Source organism: Sceloporus occidentalis, unplaced genomic scaffold (genome assembly GCF_023333645.1).
Source record: "Sceloporus occidentalis isolate IW3139 unplaced genomic scaffold, rSceOcc1.0.p SCAF_9, whole genome shotgun sequence".
NCBI classification, from domain to species: Eukaryota; Metazoa; Chordata; class Lepidosauria; order Squamata; family Phrynosomatidae; genus Sceloporus; species Sceloporus occidentalis.
This window is the reverse complement of record NW_028316989.1, coordinates 9,485,569-9,507,378: the sequence shown is the minus strand read 5'-3', so window position 1 is coordinate 9,507,378 and position 21,810 is coordinate 9,485,569. Positions and strand designations below refer to the sequence as shown.

The following is a 21,810-nucleotide window of genomic DNA, read 5'->3' as shown; positions in this document are numbered from 1 at the left end:
GCTGGGCTGGCATTAATAATGCCAGAATAATGAGGGTGGCCAGCAGAGCTAAATGAAAAGTGATACTTGTAAATACATTATTAAATAGGTTCTGCATCCTTTACCAGGAAATAAATATGTGTGCAAGAAGGGCAAGCATAGCTTAGTGAGATCAGTGCCCAGTCTGTCCTGCTTGTAGGAAGAGAGGCAAGAAGGACATTTGGGATGGTTGGGCTCCCTGTGATTATCGGCCTACAGAGGATAGTGTAACTCACAAGGACAGAGAAACCTGACTTGAGTTGCCAGTTGAAATCAGGGATGGCACTCCTGTCCCTTTAACAGTTGTATAGAACAGGAAATGTCAGCAAGCCTTCCTTGTCAAGAAATTCCCTATCAACACAACCACTAAAAGGACAGGAGCCATGTCTCTTTCTTCACCTGGCAATCCTAAGCCTGATAGAGGTGAAAGAGGATGTAATTTTCCCTGACTAATCAAAGAATCCTTCAGCCCTGCATCACCCATACCCACACATGGCACCATTACAGTTCTTTATTTCACATTCGACCAGATGTTACTGACTGGAGAAATTCAGATTCTGTCTGTGAACCTAAGAATATGTGACTTACCACTGGAATAATGTTCCAAGTAGTGTTACTTTTAGTAATTATGATATTATGATCTTATCTAGAGCAATATCCAACATTGACCCTGGACAAAATCTAACATTGACCCTGCAAGCCATGGATGCACCACCACCACCACCACCACCACTACTACTAATGCTATATGCCCTACAACCTTTAAGAGATGAAAGGACATATGTGGCTGAGCCACATCAGAGTGTGATCAAAGGGATGCAGCCAAGCAACAAGAGGTCAAATTTAATAATGGGGAAGAACACACTGTTTTTAAGCAGAGAAATCCTGATATTATGGGATAGTAGAAGATTAACTAGGACTTTCCCTGCTATCCTGGGATAGTTGTATTGCTGCTACAGATTAACCTTGCTACTGCTTCAAAATAATTATTTGTCTTATGCATTGTGTCCCTCAATATTGGAGCCAGCATGGCCTAGTAGTCTGAGCACTGGACTGTGTCTCTTGAGACCAGGGTTTGAATCTCTCATCACCCATGGAAACCCACTGGGTGACCATGAACAAGTCACATACTCTTGGCCTCAGAAAACCCTATGATAGGTTTAGGGTCACCATAAGTTGGAAACGACTTGAAGGCACACAACTACAACCATCGTCAATAGTATGGTAAAATGCTGCAACAAAACAAGTAATAATCCCATAAAACCCTTTGTTCTTAATATTATGAATGTCATATTTTCATTCGTTCTGTATCATTTGGTCTTTCCCCATCCCTGTGCTTTTCTGGTCTTTCCCCCCCTCCTTCCTGCTGATGGGTGGCTTGGTAAGAATCTTATCAAAAGCAGCTCTGCCTGGAAGCATACAAAGAAGCCCCTAAATATCTCCCCCTTTCAAACCTGCCCAAAGTTTGTTTGTTGTAGCTACACAATTTCAGTGCTACTAATCCTATGTAAATTGTCCACCACTGCTGATGGCAAAAAAGAGATGAAAAGGCCAGCGACATTAACCATCATTAGAATAAGAATCATGTATTCCTCACAGGCGAGATGCACATAATTAGAAATTAGAAAAAGGTCAGATCTCGCCATTATCAACTCAATCAGCTGCTGAGTGCCACACAGTCAATTAATTCAGCATCTGTATTTTTTACAACCCCGCGCACGTATTCCATTGGACTGTAACTCTTTATCCGGACAGATATACTGCTCAGTGAAGCAGGGACATAAAATGAGAAACCCCAAGCAAATGAGCTGAGATAATTGAGAGATTTATTTTACATAGATACATACACACACACACACACACACACACACACACACACACATGCACACACACATGTATATGTCAAGTTTTCATGTCTTTGCCCTTGAAAGCTGACTTTCAGGAATGCAGCTGTTGGATGAACATGATGCCCTGGCAGAACAGTATCCAAATGTATTTTTTATTATCAGTAGATAATAATTATTACACTTTAAAATCTTGTGCTTCTCCCAAGGATCTCATGATAGTAGTATACATGGCTCTTCCATGCCATCACCCCTCCCAGGTCACTTCTCTCCTCACAACAACCATTCAAAGTAGGTTAGGCTGAAGGGTGGCAAGTAGCCAAGAGTTAACAAGCTTCATGGTTCACTGGGATTTGAAATACAGTTTACCCCTGCCTTCCATTACAGTTGTCCCCAATTCCACCTTTCATTGCACTATACCAACGTTACTTTACTCAGACATTATGAAACTGTAAATGGCAGGGTCTGAGGACACCTGTTCATGCCTCTATCCCTCCTCTTCCCACATTGAACTAGAAGTCCTGGAGAGATGCTAGAATTGCATTTGTCCAAAAAGGTTTAGAATTAACTAGGTGTTATATAAACATCTATGGATCTATCAAGTTTGACTTGATGGACTGGGAATGTGGTCCCTCTCCCTTTCTCTCTCAGTGGTCTTTCACATACCACTGAAATACCTGCAGAAGAGTTAAATGGTAGGTATAAATAATGTGGCCCTATTGTATATACTGGGAATAGTTAAATAAGCATAGATTTGGCCATGTAGATGGTTGAGAGTTTCATTCGATTCACTTTTATTTTACAAAAATCAACATTTGTCAAAAAATTGAAAATGAGGGAGTGAAATATTCATCCATTCCTGGTAGACATTAATCAATGCTTTCCATTGACCCTTTGCAACTCTTCTCCTTCTCTCCCATTCCTTCCCTTCATCCTTCCCATTCCCCCCCTCTCTCTCTATCTCTCTTTCTCTCTCACACACATATTTCTTACCATGGCTTTTGTAGAAGTGTGTCTGTGCTGTAGAAATGATGGAGTTGGACACTATTTTAACTGCCATGGCTCAATCTGAATTTTGAGATTTGCAGTTTTGTGAGACACCAGCACTCTTTAGCGGAAAAAGCCTTGTAAAACTATAAATTCCAGGATTTGATAGGTTGGAGCTAAAACACTTGTCAAACTACATTACTTCTACATTGTAGATGCACCCTAGGAAAGGCCCCATAAGCTGCTCTGCTCCTGCATCCTGTACAAAACATCCCATTTGGATAACTTCCTTGCTTGCTTGCTTTTGGTTCATAGAAGTGTTTCACCAGTTCACATTAAAGAAAAAAGCCTCACCCAAGCTGCAACTGCAATGGTCTCTCCAGGTCTCGGGGGGGGGGGGGGGGGCGTTGTTATGCTCAACAGTGGCATCAAGACTTTAATCTCACAAATCCTCTAGGGAAGGTGGGGAAACAGGAGGGATTTGCCCCCTGTTTGCCCCTGGATTGCTATGCTTCTGATTAACCTTTTCCTTGGTGTGTTTATCAACTATCCCCCCACCCTCTTCTGTGCCCTTTCCTCCTGCCTTCTTTGTGATTTGGTTAGGAAAGCTTTCACAGTCCATTAGGAGAAAGAAATGCCTTTATATCGTCAAATCCTGCTCAGTTGAGTTTGCCAGAGCTTCTGCTGCTGCTGCTGCTGCTTGTATCCCTAAGCATAGATGCTCACTAGCTAGGACCAAAACCAGATCTTTTTCCTTCTATCTGATATTTGATGGCTTTTTCCCTGACTGTATCTCTGTGAGCATCTAGAGGGCAAGCCCATGTGGATTTGTATAGTCCTCCCAGCCATGAGCAGCCTGTGACTAATAGTTTGTAAAAATGGCCACTAAAATTAGCAAGTTGAAAAAGTGCTTTGAAATTTAAAGACTCTTTGTTGCATTTAAAAAAAACTGATTTATTGTCCTGCGGTGAATAGCTAGGATTTTATATATTATTCAGGATTTTGAGCCGAGGCTGTAAAATGTAAGGTCTCTGTTCCATGCATGGAATGTTTTATGTGTAAATTTTTAAACATTTATGGGGTATATTTTACTGAGGCCAAGGCTTTGCTCAAGGGAGAGCTTACAGGCGTGTTTCCATTCTCCAGTTTTGTTAGGAAGAATGGCCAGATGAGAATAATCAGGCACGCTTTTATATAGAACACTTGCAAGCTGGATCCCAGAAGCACTCAAGGAATGAAATGCCAAATTTTGCAAATGGAGCTTCTGGTGCTTTTTAACCTGCTGAGGTGATTGCAGGATCCATTATAGGGCATTGACATGGAGGCTTGGCGAAGACATTAATGGAAAGGCATGGTGTCCCACTACGCAAGTGAGCTGTAAAAGCCTTGGGCGTATGCACTCACCTTTCCTCTTTTTCTGCATGCCAGAATAGGAGGAGGTGGGAAAAGAATCTGCTTCCAGCTGTCAACCACATCTCCCTGAGAAGGAAACTCAGGGAACTGAGATTCATTTGAGCTATGGTTTTTGAACAAGCCAAGCTTGCAAACCTTGCTTGTTTTCATTGACCACGATTTGAACAAGCCACAGCTCCTCAAAGCTGAATTTCATGGGGAACTGTAGTTACTGTAATTTAAGCCTGGCAGTATTGTAATTTAACCCAGGATTAAAGCAGATATATGATGTCCTGTAACATGAGCTCAGGATGGGAGAATAATGTTAGGGTAGAATATGGGGAAATGCAGTGGTTTCCAGTTTGGAAGGGGGTCAGTCTATCTACCAAGGAGCCCAATTAGTGATGGGTTGGGGAGGGAATTTTGTGACAATTGTGTCAATAGCCCTAGTTAGGTCTTGTTTCCATCTATTGGTCAGCACCTCAACAGGATCATTGGAGATACCAGCCATAAAACCCTCTAGGGTTTTCTTGAATCTTGACGGATCCATTAGCCTTCGAAGGTGGACCATCTTAATACCACATCTGAGCACATCTGCAGGGACAGACAGTAGCTGTAATGTTAATTCTGACCAGAAAATTGTCTGTCTGGGAGGAATTAATCACCTCTGCCCACAGATCCATCTGCTCAGAAATGAAAACACCACCAAGAGCATGACTTGCTGAGTGTGTGGGCTTGGAGACCAGTTGGGATAGGCCTATGTTTGTCATGGATGCAGGAACTCCTGAGATGCAGGAACTCCTGACATACTGGTCTCAAATGGGATTTTGAAATAACCCAACACCAAAATTAAAATCTGCTTGATCAAACACAAAGATGCCATTTCAATCAGGCAGGTTTCACTGATTAATCTAGACAATATGTACTATTGTTTAGATTAGTGAATATCAACGTCTTCAGACTGCAGCGTTTACAAAAAAAATCCTATGTTTCCTATATGTGATTGAACAGTTGCTCTTTGTTTAATCATCTCCAGATGGTGAAAGCCATTCAGGTCCTGAGGATTCATCTACTGGAGTTGGAGAAGGTGAATGAATTGTGCAAGGACTTTTGTAATCGTTACATCACCTGCCTCAAAACTAAGATGCACAGCGACAACCTACTCAGGAATGACCTTGGGGGGCCTTACTCCCCGAACCAGTCCTCCATTAACCTACACGCACAGGTAATGGCTGGAAAATATCCAATACAACTTATTTCCTTGTTTTTTAAAAAAGTTTTTTCTTCCACAACTTTCATATTTCCATCAAAAAGGTTGGGCTGTAATTGTGTGTTAATTTTGTTTGTGGGCTAAAAAAAAAATAGGGATGGGGAACCTCAGAAGCAAAGGTTACAACTGGTCTTCCTGGGATCCAGAATTCACCCTCTTGGTTTCCCCATAGGATGAGATGCCAGAACACCTTTATTTGATTGTAAAAGGTTGAATGTCTTTTCCAGGAGTCGACAGTCGGACTGGTTGGTGACTTTAATTTTAGTGTGACAAAAACAGTGATTGGATTAAGATGTCTCTGAGATGGATGGAGGGGAATGTTTGGCTGGGGACACAACAGGGGTAGGGAACACAGAGGCTGTCTTATTGTTTTGTGTGCAAAGAGATCTTTTTTAAAGAGGAAATGCAGATTACCTGGGGAAAGGAAGGAGAACTGTAGTTTTGATGGTTTTGTTTACCTGGATGTACACATTCCTTGGGGGAAAGGTTCCTTTTTTCCTGGGAACCTGACCTAGTGTCCCTGAAAGGTCATTAATCTCTCAAAAACATGCTATCTCCAGATATAAAGGCCCTAAAATATAGGATGGAGGGTGCAAGGGTGCTTAACAAAGGTCACTTGGGCTTTTTCATGAACCTTGATCTCCCAGAGTCCTTGTCCAACATTTCAACCACTACACCATTCTGGCTCTCATTAATACAATGATGCTTCATTGCTGTTTAAATTAGCTGTTATCTAGTTCTATTCTAGCTGTTCTGAAATAAGCAATCACAAATACTTCCATAGAACTTTAAAGTGTTCAGAGCATTTCACGTGCATCATTTAGCTGAAATCCTTACAACAGTCATGCAATGTAAGTTAGTGTTATGATCCTCCATAATACCTTTTGGGGAGAAAATAACAGAAAAAGAACATGACATCTCAGGCTTAATGACAGAAAAAGCACCTTGTTTCTCAGGCTTTCATAGCCCTTATTCATAGCCCAGTCTCTTACCAAGCTTTTGAGCTATGCCACCACTTGAATGATGACATTTTGAATGCCCATGAGAAGAAGGTTCATCAATAACACTAAATCAAGGGTCTTCTTGCCATATTTATTATTAGCTATTCATTAATGCTCCTACTCAACCAGTGAAGTGGTTGAAGAATACAGGAAAATGCATTTACTCATACTTGGCAGCAATGTGGGTTTAAAAAAATAATTTAGAATAAGTGGATTTTATCAAGAGTAATGGCACTCCAAAATATATGTCATGCATTAATGCAACAGCTAATATACACTGCCATATTATATGTGCGTTCTGATGTCTGCTTTTTAAAATATTCAGGTTTTGATTACTGAAATGTGGGCATGTAACAATGTGTCCATGTAAAAAATTAAGAGAAACCAAGCACTCAAGCTGGAATGAGATGGACATGTTGGAAATAAATTCAGTGGAGAACAGGGGAGCCTACATCTGAGTGAATATGAATCGAATCAAGCAGCAACAATTCTGTCCTTTTATTTATTCTCAAATTTCCTCTTTGGAAACATTTGGAGTCAAAACATTTCACGACAAAAAATATTTTGAGACAACAATTGGAGATAAAAATTATTCCCCCTACAAGAAATTCTCCATAGATCTCTATCATGGGTTAATCATGCTTTGCTTAATCCTAATGTCATTTGTGTACTTTGCAGACTTTATTTTTCTCTTTTGTAAAAACATGTCATGCAAGGTAAGGATATATGTGCCTAGTAAATATGTTTTGTGATACTTCTGTTAAGTTACAAAAAAAAACATGTTGAATATCTGGGAAGGCATAGTTTAAAGCATTCCTACAAAGATCCCAAGACCATTGTTCCTACATCAGATCTATAGAGAGACAGCCAGCAGAGTGAAATGTTTACAAGGCCCAAATGCAATTCTATGCTTTTCTCTGCCATGTGACTTTGTTGTACATTTCATACAAAAGATACACGGCCCCCTCTTCCTGGCTAAAGGAAGAAGGAGAACTTGGATGAGTCCTCTCCAACCATCACCTGGTCTATTTGGGCCACTTAATCTCCTATGGCAGTGTTCCTCCTTTCTACTTAATGAAACAATATGCCAAGCTGTACCTAGTTGGATAATAATCTTTTGTCCAGTCCCAAGCCTATCAAAGTATCTTTTGATGTTCTATGGGGTGAGAAAGAGAGTATAAAACTAGGACCAAGAAAACCTCAGTCAGAATCCCCCACATAGAACATAAATCTCTTGGGCCCAACATCCTCTAGTTGACTTTTAGTCTACAATTTAGCCTAGAATTTTACACTATAATAGTTTCATTGAATCCATTAGCTTTATCTGCATGTTCAACAACTGACTTAATGGATCTACTCTAGTTGGAACTAATCAACAGCATGCCAGCTCCTCTCAGCTTCAGCTTTCTTCACTGGTTTGTTATAAAGATAAGGAAGGTTGGGGACAGAGAGTTGCACCTTGGAGGTGTAACGGAAAACACCATAACAGAATAAATTCATTGGTACAGAGTTGCACAGTCAAAATGCTGGTACAGAGAAAAAAGCCCTGCTTCTTGGATTCGCCAAACTAGTTGCTCAAGTTGCTGAGGAAGGCAACAATTAGCCCTTGTAGGCTGCATTCCTAAACCCAATTACCTGAGAGTAAGTTAAATTAAACTCAATAGACATATTCAGGGGTAGTTGTGTTGACCATATGCCAAAGTACAAAACACCCTCCAAATCCACAAATCAGGGGTACCTTTATGTGGCCAATAGAGTTTACTTCTGAGTAGACATGCAAAATGGACTGAAACTAGGAGCCGATACAGACAGGCCAAAATAAAACTGCTTTGAGTCACTTTGGAGGTATGCTGTTTTAATGATGCATGTATCCTAAGAGGCCGGAAGCTGTGCCAAAGCAATGCTCCAGTCCTAAGGATGTAATGTCTCTTTTGTAGGTGCCTGATCCATGCTTAATGCACCTAAGGTGTTATGCTAACATCTTTCTTTCTCTGTGGCAGAACGAGGTAATGTAAAGGCCATGGTGTCTAGATGCAGAGACTTTTCCAACAGGAGAAAGAGAGAGACTTTAAAAGTTTATTTCCCATTTAGCTTTACTGAAATATCTAAATCACTTAATCATTGATCTTAAAAAAAAAAAGCCAGCCTGTCCATGTTTTCAAATATTCTGTAGAAATGGACTTAATATTCCTTTACTGCTTTATTGTAGTTTCCCTTATGATCAAAATTAGCAAGAAACTTGCATAAAGGAGAACAATAATTGCTCAACGAGCATCTCGTTTGTAATTTATTAGTTTCTATTATTGCGAGTCGCCATAGCAACGCCTCGCATCCCGGGCGATGAGAGAGATGTTAGATATGAGCCGACGAGGCTCCAAGTCCCAGCAAATGGAGATGCACATTTTTATCAGTAATTTTCATGAAAATAATATGTGAGGAGTTAATGAGATGGAAAGCCGTCCTGTGGCTATTGTGAATTTTTTTTTAAAGTGTTGATCTAATTAGAATGCATCGGTCAGGAAAAGTAATGAGGATTTAGCGCCTCACAAAGATGTGAGGATCATATCAGAAAATTAGCACCAGTCTTTGGAAATAATCAGGCCCTTGGAGAGGCACGAAACCCCTCCTTCCCTCAACCTGACATTTTTGCAAGGCATTCTTCTGTTGCAGGGGAGCAGCTCTACTCCTCTTCTGCGTGTGGGGCTGCTCAGATGACACATTTCACCAACTGCTGGGGAGAAGTTCACACGTTTCGGCTAAAATTAGTTAAACATGTTGTCGGCTCAGGCGAAGGTGATGTGCTAGAAGGCTGCGAGGAAGCATCACATTTCATTATAACCAAGGAACAAACATGAGCCATGTTTTCTGCATCAAGTTTGACTAAGGCAGGCTGGGGAAAGGCCAGTGTGTATTCCCCCCAAAGAAGAAGGGCGTTTCAACAACAACAACGAGAGAGAGAAACAAAAGAGGAGGTTGAGTTGCATAACATTTGTTTATGGTAATTGATAGGTAGAAACATAAATTCATAAAATCTATTTCTATAATTAAAATAGAAAGTATATCCTGTCATTGGTTGCATCCGCACTGCAGAAATAATCTGGTTTGACACCACTTTAGCTGCCATGGTTCAATACTATGGAATTCTAGGAATTGTAGCAGAGCTCTGATGTCACAACAAACTACAAATCCCAGAATTCCATTGCATTGAGCCGTGGCAGTTAAAATGGTGTCACCCTGGATTATTTCTGCAGTGTGGATGCATCCTAAGGGGTTTAAGTGTTGGACTATGACTTTGGAGATCAGGGTTCATATCCCTGCTTGGCCAAGGAAACCCACTGGGTGATTTTGGGCAAGTACACACCCTTACCTTCAGAAAGCCTATGATAGGTCCACCTTATGGTCTCCATAAGTCAAAAGCAACTTGAAGGCACACAACAATAACAAGGATGACCATCTGTCAGGGATGCTGTAACTGCATAGTGCACTGTGGATCCTACACTGAACAACAGGTCAGACCTTCAGGGTCCCTTCTCTCTAAGTTATGTGACTCCAGATGCATCTGTCTCTGTGGAGTTGGGCATTTGAGGATGGAAAAACCTCTCCATAAGAGAAGTTCTTCAAAATGACACAGGGAAATGTTAGGCTTTTTATTTTAAAAGATTTAAAAGAGTTTGTTTGTTTGTTTGTTTGTTTGTTTGTTTGTTTGTTTGTTTATTTGATCTACAGGATCCTCAACTGGTGTCCATGCTTTCTGGTAATTCTGAGACTTATAGTCCTGAAATAAATAAATTTTCTAGGCTATGCAATATTTGCATGTGGTGGATGGAGGTTTATACTGGACGCCCAGCTCAAGAGTATGCAGTGAATAGGTTGGAGGGTCTTGCACATTGATGTTCGAATAATGAGAGCTTGGGAACACCTGGCAATTTAGCATCCAAGCTCCCTACTTCGATTTTCTTCTCCCCATACCATTTAAAATCCCAGTGCTGAAGAGGTCACTGGGCATTTGATCATTAAAAGTTCGGAAATGTTAATTACTCCCTCTCAAAACCACATGACCTTTCAAAGTTACTCCCAATGATGGGTGCAAATGCTAGAATAATGAGAATCGGTAGTGCCACTCCTGAGGGACCATCAGCTTAGCACTTCCAGCTACATACTTGTACTCTGGTATCTTTCTCTCTCACTCTCATTACTCAGCTCATATATAACACTATTCTAGAGAGACATTAATACAAATAAGTAGATGAAAAAATTACAATGAGTTGACAAGAAATTTATATTACTACAAATAATACTAAAATCAGTTATCCCATTTCCAAGAGTAGCAAAGGGGAAGACATGGCTGGGCAGCTACAAAAGGACCACACTCCAGCATACCTATTGACAAGATCCCCTGGTAGACTTGGCACTGCAACCTCCTCATTCATCAGCTTTTTTTCAGGGGCATCACTAGGAGGACGGGGGGTGCAAACCACAGCAGGTGACACCCAAAGGGGAGGTGACACCACTGCTCCCCAAACATCTCCCTTTGGGCAGAGACAGGTTGTGGCACTCGCTTGTGTCTCTTTAAAATACTGAAGAAGAAGGGAGCATTTCCAGTTTTTTTTTTAATAAATAGAAAATGTAATATATATATATATATATATATATATATATATTTAAACTCCTTTTTAAATTTCCTTTAAAAACATCACGCCTTACCAAATTTTCACTTTAATTGCATGAAACTAAACACATGTTGGCTGTGTGTATGATATTGTGATTCAAAGGTATAATTTTAATTTGGGGAGGGGGGGGTGGGCTATGTGGCCATGTTCTAGAAGAGTTTATTCCTGACGTTTTGCCATAAACCCTTCTAGAACATAGCCACATAGCCCAAAAACCCCACAAAAAAACCTATGGATGCCGGCCATGAAAGCCTTCGACTTCACAATTTTAATTTTGCTTGTTGTTTGTATCACAACTATTACCATTACATTCAATGATACTCGGGAATTGAGATTTATGAGTAACATAAGTACAAACAAGATTACTAAGAATTTTGCATGGTGTGGGATGACAAGAGGTCAATGGGGTGGTGACACCATGAGTTACCACTTCAGGTAACGCCAGCCCTAGTGATGCCACTGAGTCTGTTCACCTTGTTCACCTTCTTCTAACTTGGGCAATGGGGTGAGAAAAAGAAGAGCCAGTACATGTTTCCAATGACTTCCTCATTATGTTGGCACTACCCCTATTATAGCAGTTTGATATCACTTAATCATTTGGGTTCCATACTGGAATTTGTAGTTTGGTGGCATCCTTAGAATTATTTGCAAGAAGGCTGCAGTGCCATAGTTCCAAATAGATAAGAATAGAGGTTAAAAACTTTGGCCTTCCAGATGTTTTGGACTTTAGAAAGCATAGGTAATGGTCAGCTATTCTGGAAACTGAACTCCAAAACATCTAGGAAAACAAAGGATTATTAGAGAACTTCTAGAACGTCTCCAGTAAGAAACCTAAGTAGTAATAATAGTAGTATTAGTAACAACAATGATAACAATGTTTATTTCTTATTCATCTCTCCTTTTGGTTGTCACCAAACTAGAATTCCCACGATTCCATATCACAGAGACCTGGCAGTTAAAGTTGTATCAAACTATTATAATTGTGCGGTGCAGATACATTGTGCCTGCCAAAATAGCAAGTGGTTGCTAAGATAAGAAAGAGAAAGAAGAGCAGCAGCAGCAGCTGGTGACATTGGCACTGAGAAACCTTACCCAAGGACCCTCACAGAGCTGAAGCAAGCACTTGAACATTTTTTGTAAGAAACGCATTGACACACAGACACATCTCTCAGCAGGATCACTCTGAGATGTTACAGTGCTGATCTAAGAACTATCTGTTTGCTACAAGCTGCCTAGAAAATACAGAATGGAAATGAAAGACTTGTATACAGTACAAACCTACAAGTCTTTAAGTCACCTTGTCTTTTTAGATCTAGTTTAGGACTCTGAACCACTTCTTTCTATGATTCCAGTTATCACATCACACATAGTACTCGTGATTGGTAATAATCACCACATCCATCTTCCTTCCTTCCTTCTAATGAGTATCCACATCCCTTGCCTTCATACTGCCTTCATTGCTAACCCCACTCCAGATTTGGGTTGTCTTCCTCCTTTTCTATCAGGTTCGTTGTGATTTTTTCAAGCATTGGGGAGGAAGGAAAAGACACAGAACATTCTTCTTTTAGTTTTCCACCTGTGAAAATTTCACCTGCAAACTGAACACTGTTGATGCATGAAGTCATCCTCAGCTGCTTCCATGCAATCTAACAGGATGCATTAAATTAAGAAAAGTATACTTTGTTTCTAGATTTTTTTTTCTCTCCTAAAGCAAACCAAGGAGGGGGGAGCTAATTTCAATTTAAAATTCTGCAACTGGAAAAAGGGTTCCAGAAAAGGACTGCCTCTCAATGGAGATAGCAATACAGCAACTGGAAAACTGAGGTCAGGGATTTTTCCATCGCAACTTGACATTAAGTACACCTCTTTTGAGAGAGGAGGGAGAGAAAAAGAAAAAAAATGGGGGGAAAAGACATGAGTGTGAAATTCGTCATGGTTCAGAATTAATCCCAGCAGCTTGAAATAGAAGAGTCATCATCTGCGCTCATGGTGAGGTTGCTCCCCACTGGAAAATGATACAGCAGGATAAAAATTCCACTCGGCTGCCAGCTTTGTTGAAGGCAGCTTGCTAATGTTTTTCTCAAGTTGTTAATTACTCAGATTCATGTTACACACAGAGAGAGGAAGAAGTTGTCTCAGGGAAAGGAAAAAATGAATATTAAACCCCATGCTCAATTCTGGCTCCAGGATGCTGGGGGCTTTCATCTTCCCCACTGTGCCAATAAACTGGGCGGCCTCCGTTCTGTGGCTTGCTAAGGATTCAACCAAAAATGTATTTGGCTAAGAACACAAGAATGATGCACATCAGATTAATTTGCATGACTGATTTGGGAGAAGGAATTGTGGGTGCCATAGATACCCCTAATCCCTGTTTCTCTTTAATCTGAGACACTATCTAGTACAGTGTCTCTTGTTTTCAGTACCCCATTCCTTGCTTTTTGGAGAAATACAGGTACAGAGCTTGGAAATACTACTTTTATAGCCCTCAGAATATACCGCTAGCATGGTTACTTGCTGGCAAAAGGATTCTGGGAACTGGAGTCCAAACAGTAACATTTCCAGGTTCTGACCTAAGGGAATCCAAAGTAAAAGATGAAAAAATAAAACAAAACCACTCTACTGAAGTTGAAGTTAGATATAAGATGAGCCTGCTTGGGAATTGCTTTGTCAACTGCTTGCCATGGACAAGAAAGCACAGGGTTTCTTTTTTTCTCCCCATAATTCCCTCTCTTATTCCCCAACCTCATTGTGCCTCAGTTAGGATGTGGTAAGGAAGGGAAGCAGCCCTTTATCAGCCACAGCTGGAAGGACAGCCTCTTGCCAAGGAGCTGAGAAATCAAAAGGGAGCACTAACAATTCCATACCAGGGAAGCAAGACAGACTTTAAAACCATTGAAGTTAGCAGCCATCATCCCATCTTGTGGCCATGAATTCCTTGGTTTAATTATGCATTGGGTGAAAGAGTACAGTCATCCCTCCATATGTGCGGTTGGTAATCTCACTCTTTGCGGGAGGGATGAGCTGCTGTCTTTAAAATGGGTGTGCGTGCCCATGCACAGCCCTGCGTATGCTCCACGGGTGAGCACACCATTATTCTCTATGACCGTTGCATATGTGCAAGTCGCCGTTTTTGTGGGGTGGTCCGGAATGGATCCTCCGCGAGTTGGGAGGGGTGACTGTACTTCCTTCCACTGCCCTGACTCACCAACCATTTTACTTCAGTGGATGACTCCAGGTTCTGGTATTACAACAGAGCCTAGGAACTCAGTATGTATATGCTTTTCTCTATCCCTGCTTTCTTCACCACATACATAATCCTGAGGAGTCCAGTTGCTCCAGTCCCTTGATCATTTTGGTTGTCCTGTCTTTTAACATTTAATTAGAAATGTCAAAACATCGTGGAAAGACACCCTACCACTTACATTGCTAAAATGAAGTAAGAAACCTTTAAAGAAAGAGTTTCTAGCCTCTGCTTGATTATTTTCCTTATTCTCTCTCACAAACAATGGTAAAACCTGAAGGTCTTGCTCTCACCTTCTGCAATTAACACTGTGACAGGTGAGTTTCCTCCTCCTTCTCTGAGAAAAGCCCTGAGCTATGTTTTCTATATACCCTTTTTTCTAAACCACTACTGGCAGTTATGTGAATCAGAACTCCGTTCCATTTAGCCTGGAGCTGCAGACACATTATCTCAATGAAACTTTGACAGATCCACATAAAAATAATGGCGGGATACAGACCACCCCTTTGGGGTAGCCTGCACCCACCCCTTTCCCCGATGGATCAGGCCCTCAGCGGCCACAGCAGCAGACCCAGAGGCCCCAATCCACTGCTTTTCCAGGCTGCGGGGAAGCAGCAAAAAGCCGCTTCCCCGCAGCCTGGAAAGGGGAGTCCTTGGGGCTTCATGCCCCAAGGACACCCCGACAGTGGCGGGGAGGGAGAGAATTCTCTTTTGTATTGCTGGTGCAGCCCTGTAAAGGCTGTGCCAGTAACACAAACGGCGAAAGGAGCTCCAAAACAGAGCTCCTTCCGGCGCCGCTGAAAGGGTGCCACAAGTGCCCTGCAGCAGCGTGCATGTGTCACGCCCATGCCGCTCCGTTTGGAGGCAGCGCAGCCGTGATGTCGTAATGGCGGCGCCCATGTAGACAGGGCGCCGCTATTACAACACCGCGGTTATGTGCTAGGGTTGCGAGGCGTCTGGAAAGGATGCCCCAAGGCAACCCTAGCACGTATCCAGGCAGGTGCAAAGTGCCGGTCTGGATACCGCCAATTATTATTATTATTATTATTATTATTATTATGTATAGCCTGCCCAATCATGAAAAATCCGGACAGGTTACACAACAGTAAACATGGTGCAAGGACTTTACTGGTTCTTTAGAATGGATAAGCTTTTTGAATGTTGTTAATTGTAATATTTTGAGTTGCTCTGGGTCCCAGTTTTGGGAAAAGAGAGGGATATTACTGCTGCTGCTGCTCCTGCTACAAATAATAATGATAATAAGATAACCCCTCTGAATGTCACTTCTGTCATCACTGCCTGCAGAATTTTCTCTTCTATACATGTTCTCGACTATACATGTCCTTATCTGATAATGATGGTGCTCACACTGGCAGAGAAATGGAAGTAGAAAATCCAGACCATGGGAATTTTCAGCTGTGGTAGGGTGAAAAAACAGGAATGCTGTTACTGGGAAACTTAAGAGCAGCCTTCCCTGATCATGGGACCTCAAATATTATGGGACTACAGTTCCCATTATTCCAAGATCCATGACCAGTGTTTGGGGTAATGGGGTTTGTAATTCAGCAATATCAAATTCATTTCCATTTGAGGAAACAAACCTTTGGATAAAACCTGAGGATAAATCCATCACTTAGCAATAACAGAGATGTCCACTCAAATAATTGTAAATGGTGTACTGTACTAACCTTTAAGTCAAAAGTGGAAAAACTTTTTCTCTCTGTCCACCATTGCCTTCAGTTCCATCCAGCATGGAGGATGGTAAGGCAGTGTAGGATTTGCCATCCCAAACTTCTGGACCTGGTCATTAATGAAAATATTTTAAAAAACCTTAATATGTGCAATAACCATATTATTCTCCCCACTTTTTCTCTCGCACACATACCTGGGGTGGTTGTTTTTAAAAATTAGTCTTTCCATTTAGGAAACACTGAGAATTCATGAGAACATTTAAGTTTTCAAAGGCTGTTTTTTCCAGTCTTATTATGTTTGCCTTCCATTAAAATTTGAATAAGCATGTTTGTCTAGTGTGATCATCCACAGAATATTAAATTCATCTTCTACGTGCATTCACACTTAAATAGGGGTGTCACCTTCTCCTATGTGGGGGACCAGTATAAAAAAGGATAGATAGGGCCCTGGAGACCTTACATAAAGACAAGGATTTTTTTAAACCCTACTGAAGAAATTTCAGTCTGGCAGTTCCATCTCTAACTCTTCTATAATCCTATTCTATGAGAAATGAAGTAGCCCACTTAAATTGCAAAGGACTTCAGCTGCACATCAGTTCATGCAGCAGCATCAGTGTAATGGCAGAAAGGAATTTCTACCTTTGTCTGGCAGGCAAAGAAACACACTATGGGCCCAAACAGACAGGCCAAAATAAAGCTGTTTCGGGTCACTTTGGGGGTATGCTGTTTAAATGCTGCATGCATCCTAAGAGGCTGGAAGCCACACCAAAGCCATGCCCCATTCCTAAGGACTGGAGTGCAACTTTGGCACAGCTTCTGGCCTCTTAAGATGTGTCTGTTATTTAAACATCATACCTCCAAAGTGACCTGAAGCAGCTTTATTTTGGCCTGTCTGTACGGGCCCATAGTTAAGGAAAGGGGCAGCTTAGGTGTCCCTCATGTCAAATTGTATTATGAATCCTGTTGATTCACAAAGGAACGGATATTGCTTAGACATGTAAGGCTCTTGGAACTTCAAGACCATGATTTAAGATTTGGTTGGCATTGTTATTTGGTATGATAAAGTTAAGACACATGCTGAGTTTAAAAGTTATTGTATTAGAGAGGCTCTCCTACAAGTTTGGTATAAGTAAAAAGATACTTTTTCATAAGATAATATTAGCTACCTCACTGTGGGAAGTCTTTTTAAGGAAAGAATGGGTAAAAAATTAGAGGTGGTTACTCTATGATGCTCTTTTGTATTATGAACAAATTAGGTGGAGGTTTAAATTGAGAGAGATTATTCTTAAGGAAGGCAAAGATCTTACTTGATTTGCGTATATGCAATTAAAGGGCAGATTTAATCAAAATGAGAGAAATGCAGTCTCAGAGGTTAGAGAAAATGAGGTTTTTTGGAGTTTTGTAAAGATGATAACCATGTAATTTTAAAAGTTTATAAATGGCTTTTGAAACTAGAGACAGAAGATGAGCCTGTAAAAGACTACATGGTAAAATGGGTCCAAAATTTTGGGCATAATGTCCATATAGATGTATGAGAAAAATGTGATCCAAAGATTTAAAAATTGCTTGGTGCAGTAAATTAAAAGAAAACCTGTATAAGATTACTTGTAGATGGTATCTAACCCAACAATAAGTTGTCAAAAATGTTCCAGAATGTTTCAAATCAATGTTGGGTATGTCAAGATAAGGAGGGCTCCTTTTTCATATGTAGAGGACTTGTAAGAAGGTGAAAAGTTACTGTCCTAAGATTAATATCCTAATTTTAAAAATTCTAAAGGTAGATTTTGTAACGTTATTAGAAATGTTTTTGTTGGGCATTATGGATGGATTATTTCTTTGACATATGAGAACAGCACCAAGAATACTGTTTGCTCATATTTGGAAATAGACTGAAGCACCAACAATGGAAGAATGGCTTATCAAGGTTGCTGAGTTAGCCCAAATGACAAATTAACATGGTTATAAAGTATAAGCCACGCAAAGACATTTTGAAAGATTGGAAACCGTTTAGGGGTTTTTTGACTAATAAGAACTCTAACGATGTAATAATCTGTGGCTATGGTTATTAGCCATTTTAGTAAGATTATTTAGTGGACCTGTAATAGCAGAATAATATTTTTGTCCTTTTTATTTTTATTTTAATTACAGTCAGGACTGGGGGTCAGAGGCCAACTGTGTATTGGTTGTATGTCTTTGCTTTGTTTTGTTTTCTTCTTCTTTTCTCTTTTCATTTTTTGTTTCATTATTGATTGTATAGTACTTCGTAAATTAAATTGTTCCTGCTAAAGAGTAATTAAAAATTAATCTTAAAAAATTATCCTTGTAGTGCTGATCAGCAGAGTTAGGGCCAGAACAGACGGCCCAAAAAAGCCCACTTCCGAGCATCATTGATGCATGACATTTTAGACGCCGCATGTCCCAATGACTCCAGGAAGCCGGCTTGAAGCCACCCTGCATGATGCTCTGGCAGTGCAGCGTTTAGATGCCGCATGCCACTGGAGTGTCCTGAAGCAGCCATGGGGCTGCGGTGGGGCCGGCAAAGCTGTCTTTTTCCCCAGTCAGGTTCAAGGTGTGTGTTTACCACAGCCCTAATCCATCTTCAGAAGGGACGGCTTAAAACCGCCCCTTCTGTCTGTTTCCCCCCTTCATAAAGTTCTTGACTAAAGTACTAGAGGTTATACCACCGTATGAAACAACAAGATTGCAGCCAAAGTATTTTTTATTCGGATGAACATGTAAACTGACATGCAATAACTGGACCTAATATACTTTACTTTTTAGTGCCTAGACAAATGGTTTTTAGACGAAATCCTGACTTAGGGAAACCATTTATCTTGCCTACAAGGAAGGTCCTCCAACTGAAGGACTGAAGAGGATAGTCTTTCCTTTGAAAGTGTTTTCCATTTGAAAGGTTGTTTGTTTCAATCTGGTTTAAAGATAAAGAAACACAGAAAAGCGAGCATTGGAGTTATCTATCCGTTCCCCTAATACCTGGACAGCAAATTGAGCAACAGGCAAACAAACTGTAGTCTAGTCTTTGTTACTTTGTCTATTTTTTTTCTATACACATCTAAATGACCATATGCAAATCAGACTATTTCAATAATAGTGGGAAGAGGACGGAGAAACTGGGACTTTTTAAATGCTACTGAAAAAGTGGAATGACAGAGGATTAATTGCAACTGTCTCTGCCAAACTGGGACAGCTGGAGATTATGTCCCTGTTTTAACCTGGAAAATGCAGAACATTTGGATCAGGCCAAGTGGGCCTAACATGTAACTTATATGAAGCAGCTAAGCAACACAGCTCACAATCAGGAGCCAGGCTAGAAATATATGGGATCTCATCTCTATAACAAATTCACAGACATTGAGGGGAAAAATGAAATTAAAAACTAGTCCAAAACGTGTTTGTGCTGGGTTGTTTGCTCAGGCTCTTGTGTTTTTCTGGGCGCTGGTAGGTTGTTTACTATGTGCCGAGCAACGATGTTGAGAAAGTAATGTCATGCCGTATGGGTTTACTCAGATAAGACAAATATTTAATCAGCTACAAAAAAGTGTTAATTGAATGCTGACCTCTTATCCCAAACAATGACAAGAATGTCTTCTTTAATAATTGAATAATTCTATTCTGCATCATTTGCTTTGGGGCTTTCCCAACAGTGCAAGCTGTATACCGATAGTGATGCCAGCTTGTGGTGGAGAATTTCTCACTGTATATTTAGCTTGTCTTGGTAAGAAGTGTGTCTTGTCTGAAAGACCAGTGGCATCCAAAATGCACAGATGGCTTGTACAATGTACTAAACAAGTCTGAAGGATGAGTCTCCAGTGCCATACTGTGGGAGCTGAGTAGAAGTCCTTGGAAGCAGACCTTTCTAAGCAAGAGAATACCTGGTTCATAATGTCCTGCAAATTCAAGCTTGCAGTGATGGGATGGCATACCCTCCAACACTGGGACACATGTAGCCAAGCAACATCAGTGTAGTCAAGGTGGCAAAAGTCATTAATGAGGAAGAACACATAACCTAAGAGAGGTGGCAACAGTTTGCTTTTGCCTGAGCCTACAGAGAAGAATGTGATTGTTCCCCTCCCCTATTGAGTTGCACTTGAAATTCAGTTTTCAGCAAACAAAGCAATTTGAGGACAAAAAGGGAAAGTGGGAAGAGGAGAGAGAAGCCGAGACTTTTAAAAAGTAGCTGAAAAAGTGGGACAACAGAGAATTATGAGACTGACCCTGAGAAATCAGGACAGTTGGGTAGTAGGCAGTGGTCATAGATTGCTATTATTCAAGTTCTGGAAAGCAATCTTTCCTCTTTGGCTTGTTAATTCCACCTCCCTCTTCCCTCTCATATGTATATCCTCCTTTCCCCATACGGGTCTCTGGGGTATCATTTCACTTATTTCATTTGCTTACTGGTTATCTGTAACAACCAGTACAGTGGGCCCTTGGTAACTACTGGGATAAACACACTAAATAAACAATTAAATAACCTGGGTGGAATTAACAGGGACAGTATTCTTCCTGGCTTGCAGTCCGTTTGTGTCTCATAGCGCCAAATATGATGCTGAACATTGAAAGGGACTAAATAAGGAGATATGGAAGACAGAGCCAGTGCCAGTGCGTCCTGTTGGATTGGGAGATCCAAGGTCTAAATGCTCTCATAGCCATAAAACTCACTGGATGGGTTCACCGGAAGAAAGATGAGGTATAAATGAAATCATCATGAAAATGTATGCATAACAATAATAGCATTATCTGTGGGGCGGAAATCTTATTTGTTCTCATCTACAGGATCTTCATAGAATCATAGGATTGGAAGAGACCTCAAGGGCCATCCAGTCCATACTGCTGCCATGCTCCACTCAAAGCACCCCTGACAGATGGCCATCCAGACTCTGTTTTAAGACTTCCAAAGAAGGAGACTCCCCCACACTCCTATTTTATGTCTTTCAGAGGCTCAGCACACAGAGAAGGAAAGTTGCAATGGACTGGGTATTCACTTCTTTTTCTTCCTCTGCCCCTCTCTAGGATATGCTGCAAAATTCTCCTAACTCAATGACTGCAGTATCCAGCAACCCCCAAGGAATTGTGGTACCTGCCTCAGCATTGCAGCAGGGGAATATCTCCATGACAACGGTCAACTCGCAAGTAGTGTCAGGTGGGAGGCGTGGAGCATACGTCATTGACCATGTTAGTTGCGTCTTCTGCATGCTTGGTATTTTTTAACTCCCCTAGATAGCAGGATTTGAACAATGCATAATTCAAGACAGCAATCTGTGAAAACTGCCTGTGAAGTTTGTGTGTGCATGTGTGTATTTTAAAAAACTTTTCCATGCCTGTACCCATTCCCTCTTACCTATCACCACTGCCCACCTGACCTGTAACATCCCTTTCAGAGCTTGGAAAAAGGAAACATTTCCCTAGATCCCCTAGCAAGCATGGCCAGTGGCTATGCTGTCTGAGAAATTATGGGATCTGCTGTCCAGAAAAGCTTTTCAGCTTTCCTTTCCACAAATATACACGATGTATCACTTATGTTGTACATCTCTGAGACTATGTTGAAAGTGATTCTACAGGCTAACATGGCTATATCTTTGAATTCTACCTCTGTTGTACACATTAGTGACACAACAAATCTGCTGTCTTGGGGAGCCTTGGGGAGCGGTGGGTAAGAAATTAAATGATGATGATGATGA

At 40.9% G+C, this 21,810-nt stretch overlaps 1 protein-coding gene across 9 annotated transcripts in view; it reads left to right on the top strand.

Annotated features, from left to right (window-relative positions):
- Window positions 1–21,810, top strand: part of LOC149306854 (homeobox protein PKNOX2) — a 262,919-nt gene that overhangs the window by 212,973 nt on the left and 28,136 nt on the right. For all 9 annotated transcript variants that reach the window (XM_089537725.1, XM_089537722.1, XM_089537717.1 and 6 more), the window contains 2 exons: window positions 5,278–5,466; window positions 21,143–21,272. In XM_089537725.1, coding sequence (XP_089393851.1) covers window positions 5,278–5,466; window positions 21,143–21,272 — 319 coding nt within the window. The remainder of the gene's footprint in view (window positions 1–5,277; window positions 5,467–21,142; window positions 21,273–21,810) is intronic.